General features: G+C 40.6%; 1 protein-coding gene across 1 annotated transcript in view; it reads left to right on the forward strand.

The window, feature by feature from the left end:
- Positions 1–25,013, forward strand: part of PHEX (phosphate regulating endopeptidase X-linked) — a 219,288-nt gene that overhangs the window by 12,894 nt on the left and 181,381 nt on the right. The window contains exon 3 of the mRNA XM_055106306.2: positions 1,840–2,001. Coding sequence (XP_054962281.1) covers positions 1,840–2,001 — 162 coding nt within the window. The remainder of the gene's footprint in view (positions 1–1,839; positions 2,002–25,013) is intronic.

A 25,013-nucleotide genomic window follows, 5' to 3' on the forward strand; every position in this document is an offset into this window, starting at 1 on the left:
CCACACACGTAACCAAACTGTAAGATATGTATCTAAATTGACACAGATTGTACTTTTTTGGGGCAGTTCATTCATATTTAGCTGAAATCTCTTTGGGTTTTCATTACTTCAAACAAAAATATATTCTGGCATTATTTAAAGTATGAAAATTGCCCAGAATGTCATCTTTTCAATGTCATTAAAATATTGTCTGGTTTTTAAAAAATCAATTGGTACATATCTTTGTGCTAGAATGGTAGCCAGCAATTGCATGGCAGCTGGAAGAGCGTTGGAGTTCAATATTGGGAATTCTCATTTTGTAATGAAGGGTTTTCTTTTAAAGTTCATGGTTACGTATTTATGCACACATCTCCTACCTGTGGGTTATCTTCTATATGTAATTGTGTATGGGCTTATGAAAGAGGAAAAAAATGGTAGATCAGTCTATTGTGTCTTTCTGTTAACTTATACACATACTCAGTTCTACTGCTAGACCTGGGTCCCTCATTTAGAACACCCTACTTTGGCCCTCCTCTGGCCATGCCTCTCCTTCAACCAAGGCGTCTGTGGAGCCAAGTAGGCAGCCCTCTCCTTCTACACCCCAGAATTCCCTGCCTGATGGCCCCAAGCTCCCTTCCAGGATCTCTGTGAGTCTCTTCTGGGGCTTTATTTCTCTGAGAGTTACACTGAATATCAAGGAGCTCAAGAATTTGAAAGTATTTTGTAAATATAACTTTTAAATATTTAGATAGATGACATATGAACTTCTGTTTCCATTAGCCTTCACTGTGAGGCAAACCACCCAAACCATAGAGGCCTGGAACAAAAATGATTGGATATTTCTCATGATTTTGTGGGTTTGGTGGATGGTTTCTCTGCTGATTTTTGCCTAGGCTCATTTGTGCCACTGCATTCAGCTAGACGGGCGCCTGGACTGGAAGGTGAATGATGGCCTCAGTCAATGCCTGGCAGTTGTGCTGGCTTGGTTCTTCTCTGTGTGGCCTCTTGTCCTCCAGGAGGCTGCTTCAAAGGGCAGCTAAAGGGCTCCATTCAAAGGGAGTTAATATGGAAGGTGCAAGGCCTCTTAAGGCTTAGCTTTGAAACTCACAGAAAGTTACTTCTGCCAATTCTGTTGGTCAAAGCAAGTGACAAGGTCAGTCCAAATTCAAGGCAGGGGAAATAGACTCTACCACTTGATGGGAAGAGTGGCAAGGTCACTTTGCAGAAGGACAAGCAGGATAGAAGAAATAGTCACAGTTATCTTTGCAAACAATTGACCACACGCTCTATTTGTATTCTTGTCCCATACCCCACAGATGTTAGGGATGGCCCTGCAAAAATCAGTGATGATAATACCACCAAACTTTTATCCATTCCCATTTTTTTTTTTTTTTTGAGAGACAGGTTCACTCTGTCACCCCAGGCTGGACTGCAGTGGTGCGATCTCAGCTCACTGCAACCTCTGCCTCCTAGGTTTAAGTAATTCTCCTGCCTCAGCCTCTGAGTAGCTGGGATTACAGGCATGCATCACCATATCTGGCTAATTTTTGTATTTTTAGTAGAGATGGGGTTTCGCCATGTTGGTCAGACTGGTCTCAAACTCCTGACCTGAGGTGGTCCACCTGCCTCGGCCTCCTAAAGTGCTGGGATTACAGGCATGAGCCCTTGCACCCGGCCTATCCATTCACTTTGAATGTAGTCATTTCATATAGTGAGGTAGATTCAGAGAGTTTATTTAAGGGGAAATATAAATGCCAAGGCTTGGAAACTGGTTGATATGAAATTGTTGTTTAATTTGGAAAAGAACAGTACACAACATTCAGTGCTTGTCATTAATCCTATGATTTTCTTTCTAAATAGCTGCTGCCATCTTAAGTAAAGTAAATCTGTCTGTGGATCCTTGTGATAATTTCTTCCGGTTCGCTTGTGATGGCTGGATAAGCAATAATCCAATTCCCGAAGATATGCCAAGCTATGGGGTTTATCCTTGGCTGAGACATAATGTTGACCTCAAGTTGAAGGGTAAGTTTCTACTGGGGTTTGGTGATACACTTTATAGAGAGCAATATTTGACAGGAAAAACATAGTTTGGGATTTGAAGCATGACTTCTCACTTTTTAACTACCATGCTAAATTCATTTCCAAGAATTTTTAAAATGAAAGGTTGAAAGGAAAGTTTGCAGAATTCTGGACTCCCAGATCTCAACATAAGACTAATGTAGGTTGTTATGTTCATGTTTGGCAATAGTAAATTCTACTGCCAAAGGATAAAGAGCATTTGATTGAGATTGGAAGCAAAGGAATAGTTAATGAAAATTATATCAATATACTCATTTGTTGTATTCAGAGTAAACTTCATTTCTTGCTCATTGTGTCCTGGATTTTCATGGCTTACAAAATGTACTTAACACCTCATCATCTTTTGACATCACTTTTGAGAACTCTGGATGACCCTGTGGTTGTCATATTGTTCTTGTTAACTTCTAAGTTGGCTCTAGGGAGATGCACTTTTCTCCCATGGCCACTCTAGCAATGACAAGCTCACACACACATACTCACACGTGGATGCATAGAAACATACATATCTTCTCAAATACATCCCCCGCCCCCCGCCAAAGTTGGAAATGTCTGTTATTGGAGGATATTCTGTTAGCATTGGATCTAATTTTTATGCTAAGCTATTGGAGAAGGCCACTTCAGGAGGGAAGTAGGAAGATTTCAAAGCCAGATAAGGTAATTGTTTTGAGAAGGCAAAAATAGTATGGTTTTTTTTTTTGGCTCTTTTTGACAACTGTGAGTTACACCATGTAACTTGCATTCAGTAACACCTACAAAGAACTCCTGAGAAATTATAAAAATCATTTTCCCTTCCCATTTACATTTTCCCAAGATTTTAAATACATGAAAATTAAATATGTATCATTTTACAATAAGTAAAACTCTTGGCAAAATAAATAATTAGATACCTATTGTCAATTGTAAGGAAAAATGTACTTAAATTTCACAACTAGATATAAATCACATGGACTTATATTTTCTATTAGGAGACCCAAATTTAGTCTTGGTAAATTATAAATGGGAATTTACAAGGATGTCAGGATTTTCTCCTAACCCAAAAGGAAAATTCTCATACTATTAAATCATAAATAAGACCTTGAGGAGTGAGTTTACTAATACTTTTTTCCCTGTAGAACATTAATTCATGTTGGTCTTTGATTTACCATTCTTGTCCATTTCCTATTTCCCTTCTCTGGCTTTTCTTAATAGACAGATGTGTACACACACATGTGCACAAACACACACACGTGCACAGTCATGCATACAGAAACATTACTGAAAGATAAGAAAACTACAAGATTTCCAGGCATATGCTCCTTTTGCATTTGTTATAACCCAAAGATTTCTATATTCAGGACATGAAGTGGTTAACGATAACTTAAATAACTTTCCAGGGGTGTCTGGAATTTTAACATAAAAGTTAAAATCAGTGTCAATATGCTTTGTTTGAGGAGGGTACTGTCTACAGGCTCCTTCAAAATCAATAGAAATGCAAGTAAATTGTTAAGCACAGGGTTTTTGTATTTGCTAGCTTCCTTTTAAAAATCAAAAATTTTATTTCCCAGCTCCATTGAAGAAATAAAAAAAGAGCAAAAATTAGAAGAAAGGTCGCTCATAAATCCGTCACAAGAAATAACTGCTAATAAAGCAACTGGGGATATTTCTTTCCAGGTTTTGTTGCATGTGTGGGTCCATATGCATAACTTCATATGCACACCTATATATTTTAAAAATTAGCTGATATTATACATACTACTCTAACTTAATTTTAAAAATTAGTTGGTATTATACATACTACTCTGTAACTTAAAACTATGCATTCCTCATAGACATAGATTATGTCAGTAGATAACTTTTCTTTTCTTTCCTTTTCTCTTTTCTTTTCTTTCCTCTTGTCACCCAGGCTGGAGTGCAATGGCACGATCTCGGCTCACTGCAACCTCCGCCTCCTGGGTTCAAACGAGCGATTCTCCTGCCTCAGCCTCCTGAGTAGCTGGGATTACAGGCACTTGCCACCACGCCTGGCTAATTTTTGTATTTTTTAGTAGAGATGGGGTTTCACCATGTTGGTCAGGCTAATCTCGAACTCCTGACCTCAAGTGATTGGCCTGCCTCAGCCTCCCAAAGTGCTGGGGTTACAGGCATGAGCCACCGCGCCTGGCCAACTTTTCTTATTATAAATAACACTGTAATAAACATCCTTGTGTACACATCTTTATGTCCTTATCTAAATGTATCCTTAGGATAAATTTCCAGAAATGGAATTATTGGGTTGAAAGAGTACTCTAAATTTCATTTTTGATGCATATAGCCAAATTGCCTTTTAGAAAGTTTATTTCAGCTGGGTACGGTGGCTCATGCCTGTAATCCCAGCACTTTGGGAGGCCGAGGCAGGTGGATTATCTGAGGTCACGAGTTCAAGACCAGCCTAACATAGCGAAACCCCGGCTCTACTAAAAATAAAAAAATTAGCCAGGCATGGTGGCACCTGTAATCCCAGCTACTCAGAAGGCTGAGGCAGGTGAATCACTTGAACCAGGAGGGAGAGATTGCAGTGAGCCAAGATCATGCCATTGCACTCCAGCCTGGGCAACAAGAATGAAACTCTGTCTCAAAAAAAAAAAAAGTTTGTTTCTAGGTCTTTATATTTTTTTGATGTTTTAAAGGATAACTTTTTCCCATCAACTGCTTTCTGTGGTATAAAGTAGAAGTCATCAAACCATTGCCAGTAGGCAAAATCCAGTCCACTGCCTGGAAGTTTTATTGGAACACAGCCACATCCATTCGCTTATGCATTATTAATGGCTGCTTTTGCACTCCAATGGTACAGTCGAATAGTTGCAATGGAAACTGGATGGCCCAAAAAGCCTAAAATATTTACTCTTTGACCTTTATAGACAGTTTGCCAATCCCTGATGCCTAGTATAAAGTAAAGCTTTGAATGTATGTATTGGATTCAGTTAGAACTGTCTTATTAGTTGATAGCTCCTTGGTAGCTTCTTTGAATTTCTTAGATAGTTAATAAAGTTAAGAAATACCAGAACAGGCTGAGTGTGGTGGCTAACACCTGTAATCCCAGCACTTTGGAAGAACAAGGCGGGTGGATCACTTTCAGGTCAGAATTTGAGACCAGCCTGGCCAACATGGTAAAACCTCGTCTCTACCAAAAATACAAAAAAATTAGCCATGCATGGTGGAAATCCCAGCTACTCAGGAGGCTGAGGCAGGAGAACTGCTTGAACCCAGGAGGCGGAGGTTGCAGTGAGCTGAGATTGCACCATTGCACTCCAGTCTGGGCGACAGAGTGAGACTTCATCTCAGGAAAAAAAAAAAAACAAAAAAAAAAACAAAAAAAAAAAAACCAGAACGGTGTTGAAATAATAGCAATGATAATGGGTGTAATTTTCTTATGCCTTGCTTGGGTGGTAATGCCTCCAGTATTTCCCCTGAAAACGTACACTTTTTTTGTTTGTTTGTTTTAGATAGTTATTCTTTTTTGTGTTCTGTTGTTCCTAGTTTGCAAAAAGCTGCTGCTCAAGAAAAATGCCTCTTTGCCATTTATCAAGAGACTCAGATGGAGTATCTCTTTTAACTTATCTTGATTTACCCATGCTGAACTAAACTTATAATTTTGAAATAAATCCTGCCTATTAATGGTTTGTATTTTTTAAGACATTACCAGAATTGAAGAAGCTAGCATTTTGTTTCACACATTTGTCTCTATATTTATGATTCATATTGGTTTGTGATTGTTTTGTGTGCTAGGTTTGTTGAATTCTGTTATTAAGATTGTGCTGGCCTTGTCAAACAAAGTGGGAGGCTTCCTATATATGTTTCTGTGCTCTGGGAAAGACATAATTCAATAAATCCCAAGTTACTCTATGACAAGCACTGTAAAGGCCAAATTCACAAACTGACTGTAGGGTTCTTGCTTCATATGTCAAGAAGGAGAGCAAATGGTGGAAAAGGATCTCTTAAAATTAGTATCTTTCAACAAAAATAGGTAAAATATAAAAATATAAAATAGCTGGACGCAGTGGCTCTTGCCTGTAATCCCACCACTTTGGGAGGCTGAGGCAGGTGGATTGCTTGAGGTCAGGAGTTCAAGACCAGCCTGGCCAATGTGGCGAAACCCTGTTTTTACTAAAAATACAAAAATTAGCTGGGTGTGGTAGCAGGTGCCTGTAATCCCAGCTACTTAGGAGGCTGAGGCAGGAGAATCGCTTGAACCCAAGAGGCGGAGGTTGCATTGAGCCAAGATGGTGCCAGTGCACTCCAGTCTGAGTGACAGAGTAAAATTCTATCTCAAAAAAAAAAAACAAAAAACAACCGCATAAAATATCTATTAGATTTAAAAACTTTTTATTTTGAGATAATTCAAACTTTGAGAAGTTGAACAAATAGCACAAGGAACTTCTATATACCCTTTACCCAGATAACCTGATTATTACCATTTACTACATTTGTTCTATTATATATATACTTTCATTTTCCATCTGTAAATATATATATAGTGTATCATCCTCTACATATATACTTATATACTTTTATACACATGGGCAGATAGTATATGATAAAATAATATATCTATAAATGTAGAGATAAATATCGATATAGATACAGATATATAGATTTTTTTCTGAACTCTGCAAGTATGTTACAGATGATTAGATATTCTTAAAGTGTATAGAGGTTTTCAAATGTCAAATGTGCTAAAAATCTTATTTCTTTTCCTGAAACACTGAATCTTTAAATTCTATCTATATATTTTAATATATTCTATATCTATCTATTTATGTGTCTGTCAGTCTAGCTACCTAGTCATCCAACTATCTATTCATTTATCATTCTATCCAGGTAATACAGGCTCATCGTAGACCAACCACAAATAAACAGCAAAAGAAGCATACTTCACCACCCAGCAATAACAACTTTTTAAATGCAAATATAGGTATAAAATTATACATATCTTCTAAGGGATCATATAATACATTCTATTTAATTAATTTATTTACTTATTTATTTATGACAGAGCCTTGCTCTGTTGCCCAGGCTGGAAGTGCAGTAGCACGATTTCAGCTCACTGCAACCTCTGCCTTTTGGGTTCAAGTGGTTCTCATGCCTCAGCCTCCCAAGTAGCTGGGATTACATGCATGCGCCACCATGCCCAGATCATTTTTATATTTTTAATAGAGACAGGGTTTCGCCATGTTTGCCAGGCTAGTCTCAAATTCCTGGTCACAGGTGATCCGCGTGCCTCAGCCTCCCCAAGTGCTGGGATTACAGGTGTGAGCCACCGTACTCAGCCGGATATACTATAATTTACTTAATCAATGCCTGTGTTATTTAGGTTATTTTTATGTTTTCTTCATTGTAAGCCACTTGGAGCATGAGTTTAGAAACATCAAGAGCTGGATTTGAATCCTGATTCCCTTTCATTTACCCTCTATATCACTTTGGGCCAATTACTGATCTCACCTAGTTCAGTTTTCTTATCTTTAAAATGGAGATAAGAATATACATATCAGAGTATGCAAAGGCATACAGAGTGGTGTAATAGACCTTGGACTCAAAGGGGGGAGGGTGGGAGAAGGGTGAGGAATAAAAGAACTACAGGTTGTGTACAAAATACACTACTTGGTGACAGGTACACTAAAATCTCAGACCTCACCATTATCCAGTTAACCTACATAACCAAAAACTACTTGTACCCTAAAAGCTATTGAAATAAAAAATATATATATTTTGAAAAAAGGGGAAAAAAAGGAATACCCATATCATAGGGATTTTGTGAAGATTAAAGGAGATGATTTATATAAATTACCCAGTCCAGTTCCTGGCACATAGCAGACCTTCCGTAAATATTTGTCCTTTGTTCCTCGCTTTGTTTCAAAGATAGTTCTAAGATTTATGAAGTAATGTCTATCAAATGCTTTAAGTTTTATTCTGGTATTATCCTTTGTGTAAATATCATGTGCTTTCAAAAATATTGAATACTGTCAAGATATTTTTGCTCACTCTTGATAAAAAGAGAGAACATCCCAAAATAAAACCCAATACTACCAATCAAAAGAATACCATTTTCTTAAGGCTGATAGAAAACACACAGATACGGCTGTCCAATTTGTGAAATAAAATGGACTTGACAGACCTGGCTGATGAAAAATTGCCCTCTACTGAAGTAAGCAACCTGGCTTTGTGAATTTTTTTCTTTAAATGGCATATAAGACTCAGATTCCTACTTGGGAAATAAAATTGCTTCTTATTCTCTCCAAGAAGTGAGATTTTTTAAAAAGCCGAATATAATCATATGTTTGTCTTAAGATCCACATTCTATAAACCCCCCAAATTTGTCTTCATGTGACCATGAAGAAGACACAGCATGCATTGCTTATGAATGAGCAGACGGAAATTTAGCAAATGAGCACTTAGGAAACATGAGGCAATGAATGAGATAGAACACTTATGTCACACAGAAGACAGATGACTCAAGGTACGGCCAGATCATCTCTATTACGGAATAGCTATCTTTGCCAATATTTTGTGAAGAAATGCAATATATTATTTTCAAGCCCAGCTTCAGCAGAACAATAAGATGAAGTAGGGACTCTGCATTAATGAACAGAAAGAGATGATTGTGATTCATAGACCATTTATTTGTAAATACCTTCTGGCTGAGATTCAAATAGTTCTCGTAATTAAATACCACCCCCCCTGCCAAATAATCTTTTTTTCTGTAAATGATCCTAGCCAAATCATCTTTTGCAGACAATGGAAATCTGAAAACTTCAGTTCCTATAAAGTCATTTAGTGATTAGGAAGTTCAGATTATTGAAAACAGTGAATTGGCATTTTCCTCATGTTGTATGTATAGTAGAGCTTTGACTTCATAAAGTTCTTAATTTTTAAAAATTATTTTATTATTATTTTTTGAGATGGAGTTTCACTCTTGTTGCCCAGGCTGGAGTACAGTGGCACCATCTCACCTCACTGCAACCTCCACTTCCCAGGTTCAGGTGATTCTCCTGCCTTGGCCTCCCTAGTAGCTGGGATTACAGGCGCCTGCCACCATGCCCAGCTAATTTTTGTATTTTTAGTAGAGACAGAGTTTCCTCATGTCGGCCAGGCTGGTCTTGAACTCTTGACCTCAGGTGATCCGCCCACCTCAGCCTCCCAAAGTGCTGGGATTACAGGTGTGAGCCACCGCACCCGGCCACTTCATGAAGTTCTTTGAAACAAGTAATATCAGACTAGCAAATGTGGGGATGCAGTGGGGAAGTGCTAAGGACCAAGCATCCATTGTGGTGGGCTTTTTATTACTAGTGAAAACTCAGCTTCTGTAATTTTGTGTGAGTCTCCTATGTAAACTGGGTGCACCCCTTCAGAGAAGATTCCCATTTTTCTCAGATCATGCTGGCTCTTTTTCACATGGCCACATAGAAAGCAACAAATTGCCAAGTTACAAATATATCACTACAGTCCTATATGTGCAAAGGGGTGCTGCATGAAGATTTGGGCCTGTATTGAAGACTTTTGGAATGTGAGATTAAATAATTTTACTTGAAAAGTTTGTTGTTATTCATAGTTTTCCTGCTCTGATATACGATTTGAGTATTGGTAGGTGTGCGTGCTGCATGGAGTGTGGGGAGAAGGTAAGAAGTTGTCAGATTAGGGCTGGGCGTGGTGACTCACGCCTGTAGTCCCAGCACTTTGGGGAGCCGAGGCGGTTGGGTCACTTGAGATCAGGAGTTCAAGACCAGCCTGGCCAACATGGTGAAACCCCATCTGTACTAAAAACAGAAAAAATTAGCTGTGCATGGTGGCGGGCGCCTGTAATCCCAGCTACCTCAGAGGCTGAGGCAGGAGAATTGCATGAACCTGGGAGGCAGAGGTTGCAGTGAGCCAAGATAGCACCACTGCACTCCAGTCTGGGCAACAGAGAGAGACTCCAGCTCAAAAAAAAACAGACCTAGTGCTAGATATGAAATATTCCCAACACAAAATAATGATAAATGTTTGAAGCAATGGATATCCCAATTATCCAGATTTGATCATTACGCATTGTATTCTTGTATCAGATAATCACATGTACCCCATAAATATGTAAACTATAATGTATCCATAATCATTGAAAATTGGAAAACTGGACAAATATAGAAATTTTTTTTTCTGAAGGCTCTGTGGAAGATGTGAATGTATCTCTAGGATATGTTCTCTTTCTAAATAGCTAAATGAACTAAAGAGGCCATCAGAGTGACTGCTGTGTGTGAACGCTTGTGTTTTGGTAGTTCTGACAGTCAGCCTGTCAGGTTTTCTTTTTTTTTTTTTTGAGGCGGAGTCTCGCTCTGTCACCCAGGCTAGAGTGCACTGGCACGATCTCGGCTCACCGCAACCTCTGCCTCCCGGGTTCAAGCAATTCTCCTGCCTCAGCTTCCTGAGTAGCTGGGATTACAGGCATGTGCCACATGCCCGGCTAATTTTTGCATTTTTAGTAGAGACGGTGTTTTGCCGTGTTGGCCAGGCTGGTCTTAAACTCCGATCTCAGTTGATCCACCTGCCTCTGCCTCCCAAAGTGCTGGGATTACAGGTGTGAGCCACCGCTCCGACAGGTTTTCTTCTTATGTGTGCTTTTCCACCCTCAGTGCATGTCCTTGTCTTACTTTTTGACTCTTGTCTGCTCTAAGCCTTCCATTTTAAGATCTGATCTCTTCCCCTATTGCTTTAATGTAGCTCCTCTGTCATTAGTGGTTTCTACTACAAATAAGTTGGGTATGCTTGGTAAGAACCAGCTCTGTTCATTACATTCATTCTAAGTTGTATGATATTCAGCTGGCGGGGAGTTCACCACTTCAAATAGATTGAAATGCACAACATTTTGATTGTACTACTCTGTGAAAATAGTCTTATTTACCAAGCATTTACTTTTATTCCTGGCACTAATTGCTTTCAATCATAAGTAACAGACAGCCCAACTCAAACTGGCTTAAACAATAAAATATGCTGATTCATGTAACCAAAAAGCCTAGTAATTATGTAGACTTCAGGTAAGGGCTGATCCAGCAACTGAACCGTGTCATTAAGGATCACATTTTTTTTTTTCTTTCTCTCTCTACTCTGACATCCACCATGTCATATTTCCTTCTAAGTCTGTTTGGTCATGAGATTGTTGCTAATAACCAGAATTTATACTTCCTCATTCATATCTAGCAAGAGGCATTGTGTTAGACACAAGGGATACAGAAGTACAAAGATTAATAAGGTCCCCTAGGCTGGGCGGGGTGGCTCATGCCTGTAATGCTAGCACTTTGGGAGCCTGAGGTGGGTGGATCACCTGAGGTCAGGAGCTCAAGACCAGCCTGGACAATATGGTGAAACCCTGTCTCTACTAAAAATACAAAAGTTAGTCTGGCGTGGTGGCGGGAGCCTGTAATCCCAGCTACTCGGAGGTTGCAGTGAGCTGAAATCGCTCCACTGCACTCCAGCCTGCGTGACAGAGCGAGACTCTGTCTCAAAATAATAATAATAGTAATAATAATAATAATAATAATAATGTCCCCTAGACTATCCTCATGGAAATTACAATCTGCATCTTATGAGTGTTCCCATAGGTATTGTAATCAATTCTCTAGAACTGTCCTGCTCAGCATGGCAGCCACTAGCCACTGTGGCTTTTGAGTATCTGAAAATATGGCTAGGTGGAATTGAGGTGTGATGTAAGTGTAAAATATACACCAAATTTTAAATACTTCATTTTAAAAAATGAAAGCACTCTCATTAATTGATAGTTTCATTTATAATCAGTAATTGCATGTAGAAATAATATTTTGAGTTATATTAAGGCAAATAGGATATACCATTAAACATCTCACCTGTTTCTTTTTACTTATTTAAATTTAGCTACAAGAAAATTAAAAATTACGTATGTGGTTTGGGTAATATTTCTACCAGACAGCATTGCTCTAGAGCCCTGAACAGGCTATTAGCAAGGTGAAATATCTGGGAATAACTCAAATGGATTTCAGTGCTAGAGAAAGCTCAGAGAACACCTTTATTTAAAATAGTCCTCTGGCTGGGTGCTGTGGCTCATGGCTGTAATCCTAGCACTTTGAGAGGTCAAGGTTGGCAGATCACTTGAAGCCAGGAGTTTGAGACCAGCCTGGCCAACAGAATAAAAAACAACAACAAAAATTAGCCAGACCTGGTGGCATGTATCTGTAGTCCCAGCTACTCAGGAGCTGAGGTGGGAGGATCACTTGAGCTGGGGAGGCCAAGGTTGCAGTGAGCCAAGATTGCACAACTGCACTTCATCCAGGGCAACAGAGCGAGACTCGATCTCAAAAAAAAAAAAAAAAGTCCCCTACCCAATCTCCAATCCCTTTGTATTTGTGTCCTTTGTGGTCCTTATAACCATCTGAAACTCCATGAGAACCAGCCCCTTGTCCATTTTGGGTGTCACTGTGACCACAGCACCAAGCACAGTGCCTGCCATAGGAGGTGCTCAGTAAATACTTCCTAAAGAAAGGAAGAAAAGAATGTGCCCTCTGTGGTTGGCTGCATGCAGTTGTGGGGGCAGCTGACTGGGTAGGGAGGAGTGGCTTTTTCTTCTCCGTTTCACTCCATCTCCTCCTGTGCCCACAGTCCCAGAAAACTCTTGAGATGCAACTGGGGCTTGCCCCTGAAAGGAGGGGAAGCAAAATCATCAGTCATTTTCCATTTGTGTTCTGGGCCTCAGGAAGGCAGGACAGGGACGTGGGCAATGAGACAGGCCTGGGCCCTTCTAAGACTCCCTGTTGGTGGGATCTGATGCAAGTTACAGACAAGAAAAATAACTTGCAGGTGGTTCAAGTTTGGGTTCTGAGAAAAGAAAAAAAAAAAGGGATTCTGCCACTTATCAGCTGTGTGGCCATGGGCAAACTACTTCTTTCTGAGCCTCCATTTCTTATCTGGTGATACTGTTGGACAAATCCAATGAGATGCGTAGAAAGTCTTCTACACATGGTTCAATAAATGGAATCCGTTGCTACTGTTAATTTCACAAGGATTAATGTTTTAAAAGCACTTGGCACATAGTAGATGCTTAAGAAATGTTCTGCAGCCAAATAAAAATAACTTAGAAGAAGACCTTGACATCACTATTAAAATAAAATATTGTGATCTAGTTTTTTTTCTCAAACTCCCCACATGCCTGTAAATAAGGAAGCTGGTTCTGAAAGAGGCAAGGCTGGAGATAAAAAACAGCAGATGAGGACATTTGTACATATTCCCAACTTGCATTGCCAGACCTTGGTCATGACCCTAAACCCTGGACGGTTTTGATAATCTAATTGTCAGATAACACATTCATTGGAGGCCATGTGATTTTTAAATCACTCCCACAGGAAGAGAAAGAAGAGGAAAAGGGAATTGGTAAAAATAAGAATAACTATCCTCTTACGCCGCTCTAGAGCTTCTCTGGACGCCACTTAAAAAAATTTCTACCAATTTCCCTTCTTTTTTCGGACATGGAGTCTCACTCTGTCGCCGAGGCTGGAGTGCAGCAGCACGATCTCGGCTCACTGCAACCTCTGCCTCCCTGATTCAAATGATTCTCCTGCCTCAGCCTCCCGAGTAGCTGGGATTACAGGTGCCTGCCACCACGCCTGGCTAATTTTTATATTTTTAGTAGAGACAGGGTTTCAACGTGTTGGCCAGGCTGGTCTTGAACACCTGACCTCAGGTTTTCCACCTGCCTCGGCTTCCCAAAGTGTTGGGATTACAGGTGTGAGCCAGCGTGCACAGCCCCAATTTCCCTTTGTTCTCTCTTCTTTCTTATCCCTAGGGGATCCTTAACTTGAGTCCACAGTCTTCCCACAAGAGGGCTGTCAATACAATTCAGGTACTTGGATGGGAAAAAATTGCACCTTTGTTTTCACTAACCTCTCACAGAATTTTAGCATTTTCTTTAATTATGAATGTAGGCAACAAACCCTGGTACTATTAGCAGTGCCTGTGACTTTGTTACCAACAGCAATCATGATTATTTTTCTACCTTATTGCAGATGTTGCAGGTATCTTGAAATGTTATGTACATGTATCACTACTTCAAAATTATAGTAGTTGTCAGACTCAAAGTTAGGGCTTGGTATTTAATGAATTAATCAAATAGCACATATATATATTTCACACAGTAAAAAAAGTTTTGCCATGTTTTGAAATACCTGTTTTTCTTTGTAAGCCTATGTTTCTTATTTTATGTACTTATAAACATTATTCTCAGAATGGTCCATAGGTTTCAACAGACTGCCCAAGAGATGTAGGCAGAAAAAACCATTAAGAACCCCAGTGTATGTAAGGATTGCTAGAGCAAGATTCAAGAAGGCAGTTTTATTTAGCTCCAGCTTCTTGATCCATCTTAATTCAGGTGCTTGGAGTGGCATTGACTATTACGTGGCCTCATGGGTCCACTCATGCCCAAATCTTTGAGTACTTCACTGTCTAGACTCCCGGGGTAATGAGCATGTTACTGACAGTTAATATGTGTTTATGAGGATATTAGATGAAACTGGAGTTTGTACCAGTACCAACCCTTGAACTGATTAAATGCAGGCTTTATGATTGTCTATGCCATGGAACCTGTATATTTTCAGGTGAAATTACTAAGGCTTGCCATGTGCTTATCATGAAAGCAGGGCATTAAAGGTCAATTCTGGGCCTGGCAGTGTACATCTGTAGTCCCAGCTACTCAGGAAGTTGGAGAGGGAAGAATGCTTGAGCCCAGGAATTCAAGGCTGTAGTAAGCTAAGATTGTGCCACTGCACTCCAGCCTGGGTGAGAGAGCAAAGCCCTGTCTCAAAAAAAAAAAAAAAAAAAAAAGTCAATTCTTATTCGAAGTGATATAGCTTTTATGAACAGTGCAAATGATTGGAAATAGTAATACACCAAGTAGAGTGTTTATCCATAAGCAGATACTACATGGTGTACAAAAGAGCTAGCTTGTTATTCAATGTTGAAGACAGGGGCTGTTGATTGAACTTAGAAGGGTGGGGAGTAAGGGAGTAGGGGAACTGCAAACCTGGAGGTGCTGGGAGCTAAGTCCTAAGGGTCAGATCCAATATATATAGCTTGGCTTTGTTGGAAGGAAGGAATGAACAGGGCCTTTGGTGAGAGATGACAGGAGATAAGAGATGTTGAAATCCATTGGTGAGATTTTTGACTTGCAGCAGGGAATGCTAAGGTTTCTGAGAAGTGGAGCAATAGCCTGCAAAATGCTATGCATGGGAATATTGGCTGAAAAAAATGAATGGGAAAGCAGACAAGGGGGCATTTTTGTAGCATAAATATTGCCACACATTATGAAAAGTTTCCTGTGAGTTAGCTTGAATGTTGTAGGAGGAAAGAAACATTTCACTTTAGAAGATTGTGGACTAAATTTAGGTTCCTTTGACTAAATATAAGTTCCTCAGCATGACTAATAACACAGGATATGTGCATCCTGAGAAAGACGTATACACCCACAATGACACTTTTCCACCTGCCCACACCCAGGTCCTGTTTTACAAGGTTGGTATGTTTAAGTGTATTTTACTTTGCAGTTGTTCAGAAGGATTGCATATTTTTGAAAAACTACTTCCTGAAAGAGGATGACTGTTTGGAAAGGAAAGAAAAATCCTAGCTGGCTTTGGTGGTAACAGTTGGGAGGCATACCCATGTGAGCTTTGGTGGTAACAATTCCTGAAGCTTCTCCAAGGGTCCACGTGTTCCTGCTGTTGGTTGTCAGAAGCCAGAATAATAATGGAGCTGAGAATATGGGATTTTTGTGAGAAATTCCAGGGGCGTTCAGATTTCACAGCAGAAGCAGATGACTCAGATGTCCTGCGCCTTAGAGAGATGCGTGAATCCCTTACCTTTACCATACTCTGAATTGGTCAACGGCAGAATGGAAGCCCTATAAAAATTGAAAAGTTGGTTGCATGCTAACATTCATAGTGGAACTGAGTTGAAAATTTTATCCTTGTATTTCCAGACTCTCTGATTAGATTGTTTTAGCTATGCTCTCACCCCCAATTCTGAGAACTTTTCAACTGTGACTGAGGTGTGGATGGGTCAAGCATCTTTACAGTGTGACAAAATCGCCATTTCTCCTCTGATTTACTACTAATGGGGAGATATTTCAATTCATTACTGTGAAGTGAGCCTTTAATAGATTAAAAAAGTTGTAAGAATATGTCACATAGGGCAGGACCTAACAGGGCTGGGCACTTTATTGAGGTGACCTTATTTAATAATATCATTAGTTATCATTTATTGGACTCTGAACTGAGCTCCCAACACGTAAGATGTAAGATTTATCTGCATTTTACAGATGAGAAGACAGAGGCACCAAGCAGTATAACTAGCCCAAGGTCACACGGCTGATATGCAGTGGAGCCAGGATTAGATTTGGGCCATTTGACCTTTACTGCCTGGTAAAAGCCCTGAAAACTAGGAAGGTGATATTATTCCTGTTTTACGGTTGGGCAAACTGTGGCTTAGAGAGGTGTATTAGTCTGTTTTCACACTGCTATAGAGAAATACCTGTGACTGGGTAACTTATAAAGGAAAGAGGTTTAATTGACTCACAGTTCTGCATGGCTAGGGAGGCCTCAGGAAACTGAAAATCATGGCGGAAGGGGAAGGAGGCATGTCTTACATGGCAGCAGGTGAGAGACAGTGAGCAAGAGCAGGGAAAATTGCCTTATAAAACCATCAAATCTCTTGAGAACTCATTCACTATCACGAGAACAGCATGGGGGAAGAATGCCCCCATGATCTAATCACCTCCCATGAGGTTCTTCCCTCAACACGTCGGGATTATGGGGATTACAATTTGAGATGAGATTTGGGTGGAGACAGAGCCAAACCATAACAACAGGTTAAGTAATTTACCCATATTCACACAATTAGAGACCTATAAAGATACCTTCCAGAGTAGTATTGTCCGATAGAAATATAATGTGAGTCACAAATGCAAGTCACATGTGATTTTATGTTTTCTAGGAGCCACACTTTAAAAAGTAAACGTGTCAGCAGTTGGGATGATATATTTTATCTACCCCAATATATCCAAAATACTGTTATTTCTACATGTAATCAGTGTAGAAAACTTACCCATGAGGCATTTTCTCTTCTTTCTTACTAAGTCTTTCAAATGTGGTGCATATCTTAAACTTGCAACACTTCTCCATTTGGACCAGCCACATTGCAATACCCAGTAGCCTTGTGGGACTACTGAACAGAACAATTCTAGAGTGGTGGTTCTTAACCCTGGCTGTGCAGTGGAATTACTAGGGAGCTTATAAAACACAGATGCCTGAGGCCCATTCTCAGAGATTCTCATGGAATTGATCTGGGGTACTGCTTGGGTGTTAGGATTTTTGTTTGTTTGTTTGTTTGTTTGTTTGTTTTTTGAGACGGAGTCTCGCTCTGTCGCCCAGGCTGGAGTGCAGTGGCGCGATCTCGGCTCACTGCAAGCTCCGCCTCCCGGGTTCACGCCATTCTCCTGCCTCAGCCTCCCGAGTAGCTGGGACTACAGGCGCCCGCTACCACGCCCGGCTAATTTTTTGTATTTTTAGTAGAGACGGGGTTTCACCGTGTTAGCCAGGATGGTCTCGATCTCCTGACCTCGTGATCCGCCCGCCTCGGCCTCCCAAAGTGCTGGGATTACAGGCGTGAGCCACCGCGCCCGGCCTGTTTGTTTGTTTTTTGAGACAGAGTCTTGCTCTGTTGCCCAGGCTGTAGTGCAGTGGTGTGATCTCGGCTCACTGCAACCTCTGCCTCCCAGGTTCAAGCGATTCTCGTCCGTCAGCCTCCCGAGTAGCTGGGATTACAGGTGTGTGCCACCATGCCTGGCTAATTTTTGTATTTTTAGTAAAGACGGGGTTTCACCATGTTGGACAGGCTGGTCTCGAACCCCTGACCTCAAGTGATCCGCCTACCTTGGCCTCCTAAAGTGCTGGGATTACAGGCGTGAGCCACTGCACCTGGCTAGATGTGAGGATTTTTAACCACCTCCCTCCCGACCAGGCAGTGCCCAAACTAACTGAGTAAAAAACTGTAGCCTTTGTACATTAGAGAAGTTTCTGTGAGTTTTCTGAGATGAGAACCATTCAAAATGACTGCTCTGGCAGTATGCTTTGCTAGTTGACATTAATGAATGCCAAGCAATGCCCTAGCTAATTTATTAATTTCTCTCCATTTACATTTCCCAACATGTTGACCAAGTCTCCAGAATAATATAAGAAAAGAGATTTTCTTTCTCTTGCTGATTTACACATTGGTCTGGATACATACCAGTGAAAGTAAATTCAGACATAAAATTCTACTCTTTTAATTGAGGTCAAAGGTGTTGGTGTCAGCCTGGAATCTCTGAGCTGTGGAGAAGAGGAAGTTGGGGTTTGAAAGCTGCAGGTGGCTGCCAGAATGAGACAAGTCTAGTGGGGAATGCGTGGGAGGTGCTGGGTGAAGAAAGGAGGCAATTGTGGTTCGCCTGAGGTCTGAAGGCTGCACAGCCCGCTGTGTCTCAGGACGTTCACAACGCTGCCCTCGCCAGAAGCCTCGCGTCCACCTTCCCACTGGACCAAACTTTTGATTCTGCCCCTGAACCCTGGATATGAAACCTAATACTGAAGAATTAAAATGTCTCATCTCACCCGGAGGTTCAGTTGTCCTTAAAATGCTTTTGGAGTCATTTGGAATAATTTCTATATTGGCTTCTTTCATTTAAATCCAAATATAGCTTCAGTATTTCTGACATATTTATTACTTTCCAGAATGGAAATACTAGTTCTTCTGAAGTGGTAGCTATTTAGTTATAGTCAATCTTGTTAGTTATGTTTATTTGACTTCAAATTAAGCCAGAGAATATGCAAACACTGCAGAGTCTTCCACAGCCTTACCAAAATGAATACCATATTTCATCAAATCAAAAATATTGTCAACTGTAAGATGCACCATTGTTTCACATGAGCTAAGAAAGAGTAAGCTATTACATGACGCTTTTTTATCACTTGGAATTTTATTTTGTGTTCATTGAAGTTCTTTTAGCCTGACTTAGACATAACTTTTTAAAAATATTTTAACTTTTATTATAGGTTTAGGGGTACATGTGCAGGTTTGTTACATAGGTAAACTTGTGACTTGGGGGTTTGGTGTACAGATTATTTAGTCACTAGACACTAAGCATAGTACCTGATGTTTGTTTTTTTTCTGAACCTCTCCCTCTTCCCACCCTCCACCCTCAAGTAGGCCCCAGTATCTGTTGTTCCCCTCTTTCTGTCCATGTGTTCTCATTATTTAGCTCGCATTTATAAGTGAGAACATGCAGTATTTGGTTTTCTGTTCCTGCATTAGTTTGCTGAGAATAATGGCCTCCAGCTCCATCTATGTTCCTGCAAAGGATGATCTCATTCTTTTTTATGGCTGCATAGTATTCCGTGGTATGTGTACCACGTTTTCTTTATGTAGTTCCAGAAAGTTCTCAGGTGATGCCCATGCTGCTGGTTTGGGGACCACACATTCAATAGCTAGGCTTTAGTGTGTCTAAGGACATAGTATGTCACTAAAGAAATTCAGTACCTTTCCAGGGTACATGGATGTTTTAATTTTTCTTCCATTTGTATTATTATTTTGATGAAAATGTATATATTGCAAATTTCTTTGCCTTGCATTGGGTAAATGCAAAGGAAGAAAGCAGGAATTTTGTATGTCTGATCTTATGGTACAGGGAGAGAGATTTTTTTCCCCTTAATTTGTTTTATGAAAGATTTGTTCATTTCCTTTTCCTTTGCTTTCTTTATCAAACTTGGGAAACTTGAATTTATTAGGAAATCTGCATGTAATTGCAGATTAATAACCTACCCATTAATACCACATTAGTTCATCATGATTAATAGCATCTATGTGAATACTTAATGAATTTGTAATGATGGACTATTTGCTTTAAAGTGTCAAGAGAACATTCCATGTAAAAAGGCACTACCCGTAACAGGAAAATTAATTATATGCTGGTTGGGTAATAGCTTGTCACAAAGAAGATATGTTTGTTTGGAAAGCCTCATTGGTATTGATATTTGCAGTGAGAGGTACTTTTTTAAAAACATTCATGAACCTTTTAATTTGTAAAATGAGAGGGAAATTTTATTTTCATGAACAGTTAAAATAGGTGTAGGGACTGATATTTATGAAAGAGAGCAGCACAAACACAAATATGTGCTAATATACTCATAAGTTTACCTATGTCACTAGGCAGAAAGACCTCCTATAGTGGCCATTTAGATTAAGTTCCGAATTGAACTGCTTCTACTACCCACTGGTCTATCCTAAATTCACAAGTTCACTTCTTTAAGGCTCAAGCATTTTTTTTTTTCTTTTGAGACAGAGTCTTGCTCTTTCACCAGGCTGGAGTGCTGTGGCATGATCTCGGCTCACTGCAAGCTCCGACTCCCTGGTTCAAGCGATTCTCCTGCCTCAGCTTCCCAAGTAGCTGGGATTACAGGCATGTGCCACCACGCCCAGATAATTTTTGTATTTTTAGTAGAGATGGGGTTTCACTATGTTGGCCAGGATGATCTTGAACTCCTGACCTCGTGATCCGCCTGCCTCGGCCTCCCAAATTGCTGGGATTACAGACGTGAGCCACCGCGCCCGGCCAGCCCAAGCATTTCTTGATACTCATTTTATTTCTTCAGAGAATCATTTGTTTTCTCTACTGTCTTCACTCTAATTCTGTGATGTCAGCAGTCATCATTGTTTATTTCTGTCTTTGCCCTATATCTGAGGAAGTGAAGGTCAAGAAGATTATGTGACTTGCCCAAACCAATCCAGCCATATAATTTGTTCGCCACAGATTATGGGTCTCTCATTTCAAATGTCTCCAGTTTTAACCCCGGCGGAAAGAGTTGCAAGCGCAGAGACTCTGTCCAGCTGGTGCCTTTGAGGAAACCCAAGAAGCCCAGTGTGATTGGAGCTCTGAGTTGGAAGGGAAGAGGCATAAATGATAAAACTGAGGAGAAAGGCGGGGGCCAGAGCATACAGGCTTTGTAGGCCGTGTAAAGATTTTAGACTCTATCCTAGGGCAATGGGAAGGCGTTTGTAAGTGTCATGTTGAGGGATGTAATGAGCGATATGTTTTGCCAGAGCTTGCTGCTGTCTGTGGAGAGTGGCTTGGAGGAGGTAGCTGACAAATGGCGACCAATTCATGCTTTACAGGCCCCATCACGTTGATCTATTTTCTAGTCTGGTATCCAAACGAAGGTGGAGTTTGACTTCCTTGTTACAGAAAATACCAAGGCATGATTGTTTATCCTTTTCTCTATTTTCTCCTTAGGTCAACGTGAAAGATCATTGCTTCTTCTTTGTTGCCCTTGATTTCTTTGAACTTAGGAAGGTATTTTGTCAAGCACCCCCACTCATGGGGCAAAATCTGCCAGGGAAGTCATGGCAGCTACTGGTGGGCATGGTAGTTAGTACTCGTTCTACCAGCACTTTTGCCCCTTTGGGTTCACTGCTTGTGCCAAAGGTGCTGTTGCTTCCCCCCTTTTGGGGGAGAGGATTCTGGATAGAGAAGGAAAGAAAGCCTTACCCCTAATCACTCACTGTCGGAAACCCAGTTCTGGAGGAGCAGTCTCCCTCGACCACACATTGTGGTTTGAACAGCCAGGAATAGAACCCCTCCTTCTCTCACCTCCTCATAGAAGGTGGGAGTGAAAACAGGGGTTAGTTGGGAAGTGGCTTTTTAAACCTATGTTTACAGTGTTTTGATGTCACTTTCATAGACGAGGGAGGAATTGTCTGAAGCTCAGATTTTTTAGGATTTCAGGGATGTGATGTTTATCTCTCTCTTCCTCTCTTGAGGATGTGGTATAAACTGGAATTGAAAATAGATACCCGGCTGGGCGTGGTGGCTCATGCATGTAATCCCAACACGTTGGGAGGTTGAGGTGGGTGGATTGCTTGAGCCCAGGAGTTCAAGACCAGCCTGGGCAGTATGGCGAAACCTCATCTCTACTAAGAATAAAAATTAACCAGGCACTGAGGCACATGCCTGTGGTCCCAGCTACTCAGAAGGCTAAGGCAGGAGAATTGCTTGAGCCCAAGAGGCGGAAGTTGCAGTGAGCCAAGATCACGCCACTGCACTCCAGCCCAGGCAACAGAGTGAGGCCCTGTCTCGAAAAAAAAAAAAAAGAAAGAAATACCCTGTATGGTATTCTTTCTTTCACTTTGAGAGTCTTTCTGGCATAGTGCTAATATTTTTTTCCGCTCTTGAATCTGTGAATCAACCCTCACATCAAACCCCTATTGCATTTTATGTTTAAGAAGGGAACTTTTTAAAGCTGAGGTTGGCAGAACTGAGAAACTTAGACCTAAATGGGCCTATGCAAGGAGGGTGTTTCCAAAACAAAACAAAGTGTTTAGTGTCCTCCTTGAAGAATGTTGACACTGAGTTAAAATGGAGCTGCAGAGTGAGGAAATCAGTAAAGACAGGACAAAAGTTCCTTTTTTGATTTGAGGTAGGGTAGGAAAGGCAGAGGTGGGAGTCTGGGCTGGTGATGTTTCCAGGGATTGCAGGCATCAAGAAAGACCGGTGAGTGCTCTTGGTTTAAAGTAGTTGTTCTCAAAGTGTATTCCCCCGACCTGCAGCATCAACATTACCTGGCAGTTTGTTAGTAATGCAAAATCCTGGGTCCCAACCCAGACCTACTGAATTAGACACTCAAGTTAAAACACAGCCATTTGTGTTTTAACAAGCTCCCTTTTTTTTTTTTTTTTTTTTTTAATTTTTGAGACGGAGTTTCACTCTTGTCGCCTAGGCTGGAGTGCAATGGCACGGTATTGGCTCACTGCAGCCTCAACCTTCCAGGTTCAAGTGATTCTCCTGACTCAGCCTCCGGAGTAGCTAGGATTACAGGCACCCACCACCATGCCCAGCTAATTTTTTTTTGTAATTTTAGTAGAGATGGGGTTTTACCATGTTGGCCAGGCTGGACTCGAACTCCTGACCTCAGGTGATCCGCCTGCCTCTACCTCCCACAGTGCCGAGATTACAGGCGTGAGCCACCGCGCCTGGCCTAACAAGCTCTCTTTATTATTCCAATGTCCACTCAAGTTTAGAAACCACTGGCTTAGACTAGAGCAAAATGTGAGGTCAAGCCTTGAGGACCAGCCAACTTTTTTCTGTTCTAACCTCACCAGGCCTCCTACCTCTGGTTAGGTGCCTCAGGAGTCTGTGTCCCTGGTCAAAAATAGGGTGACAGGGCAAAGGAAGTAGATGGCTCATCACAAAGTCATTGCACCACTGCAAAAAGAAGTTATGATGTAACCAGGGAAGGTCTTTCCTTCAGTTATGGTGGAGAGATCTGTCAGGGAATTCCATGAGGGCATAGCTGCCTCTCATTTAGCCACTGGGGGCCCATTCTCTCACAGGAAAGCAACTTGCAGAATTTTTCTGGGTATCTGATGTTTGAATTAACAGGAGTCAGAGACCTGAGTCCAAATCCTAGCTCTAACCTTTACTAACTGAGTCTCCTTGGACAAGTTCTTATAGTTTTCTTGCCTGCACAATGGAGTTATGATATATGTTTCTTAGGATTGCTGGGCAGGTTAATTGAGGTTATGTATTAATACAATACATCTGGCACAGAGCAGGTGCTTAAAAAATGAACACTGTCGTTACTGGTCCTTGGATGTCTTAGGATTGTTCAGGAACAACCATTGCAGGGAGTATATGAACACACACGGCTTTTTCCTTGTAACGTTAAGATGGATAAAATAGGAGGCAGAGGCCAGGTGTGCTGGCTCACATCTGTAACCCCAGCACTTTGGGAGGCCGAGGCAGGCAGATCACTTGAGGTCAGGAGTTTGAGACCAGCCTGGCCAATGTGGTGAAACCCCGACTCTACTAAAAACACACAAAAAAATTAGCTGGGCGTGGTAGCACGTGCCTGTAATCCCAGCTATTCATGAGGTTGAGGCAAAGAATCGCTTGAACCCGGGAGGCAGAGGTTGCAGTGAGCTGAGATCATGCCACTGCACTCCAGCCTGGGTGACAGAGTGAGACTGTCTCAAATAGGAGGGAGAAAAAATATAAATAATTAGAGTTAGTAGTAAAAATGCTATACGAAAAAACTGAGGATAGATTTATTTTAAACCTCAAGTTTGGCACAGACCTTACATGGAATTATCTGCTAAGATACAAAATATCTAAATAGGAAAGCTATTTATATTGAGTTAAAACATAAGATTGGCAGATTCATTGTAATGCTATGCTATCAAAGAATAATGCTCAAATTGAAATTATTTTGAAGTATAACCTTGATAATAAGTATAATTCTTATAAATTCACTTATAAGTGAACATAATAAAAGAGTTATCTTCTGTTAGAGTTTTGTAGTATCTGGCAATTTTATATAATTAATTTCATTATGGACAAGGAGATCTTTTGTGTTAACAGGGACATTTTTGTGTTATTTGGTAACCCATGATTTAGAATGATTTAGAGGATTTTAATCCCCTTAAAATCATCTCTGCACCTTTTTCTTAAGCTGATGCTAACCAACAATTATCATTTATAAGATCATAAAAAATGAACAGAGAAAATAATTCTGACAGCTTCTATCCCTATATTTAGGTGGGAGTTTTCTAGAGGAATGAGAAAGATCAGCTCCTATTGGCTTTTCAGTATGTCAAACAGATTCAGTTAATCCCATGCTTGACTGGCCGTGAGGCTGAGGAACTGCCAAGCTGAGTGTCACACAATTCGTGTGAAAATATATGAGAGTTACGGGATCCACGGACCATGACTTAGTTAACTTGAATTTTATTTTTTAATGAGAATAACCATAAGCTTTGCAAGCTTATTTAGAGTCTGCAGCTTTAACTGCATAAGGGTTTAATACCTTTAATACCCATGCAGTGTGAGTTAGAAAAATGAAAATTTTCAGTATAGTAAATAAACTGAGGAG

This window comes from Pan paniscus, chromosome X (assembly GCF_029289425.2).
Source record: "Pan paniscus chromosome X, NHGRI_mPanPan1-v2.0_pri, whole genome shotgun sequence".
In the NCBI taxonomy this organism is placed as follows: Eukaryota; Metazoa; Chordata; class Mammalia; order Primates; family Hominidae; genus Pan; species Pan paniscus.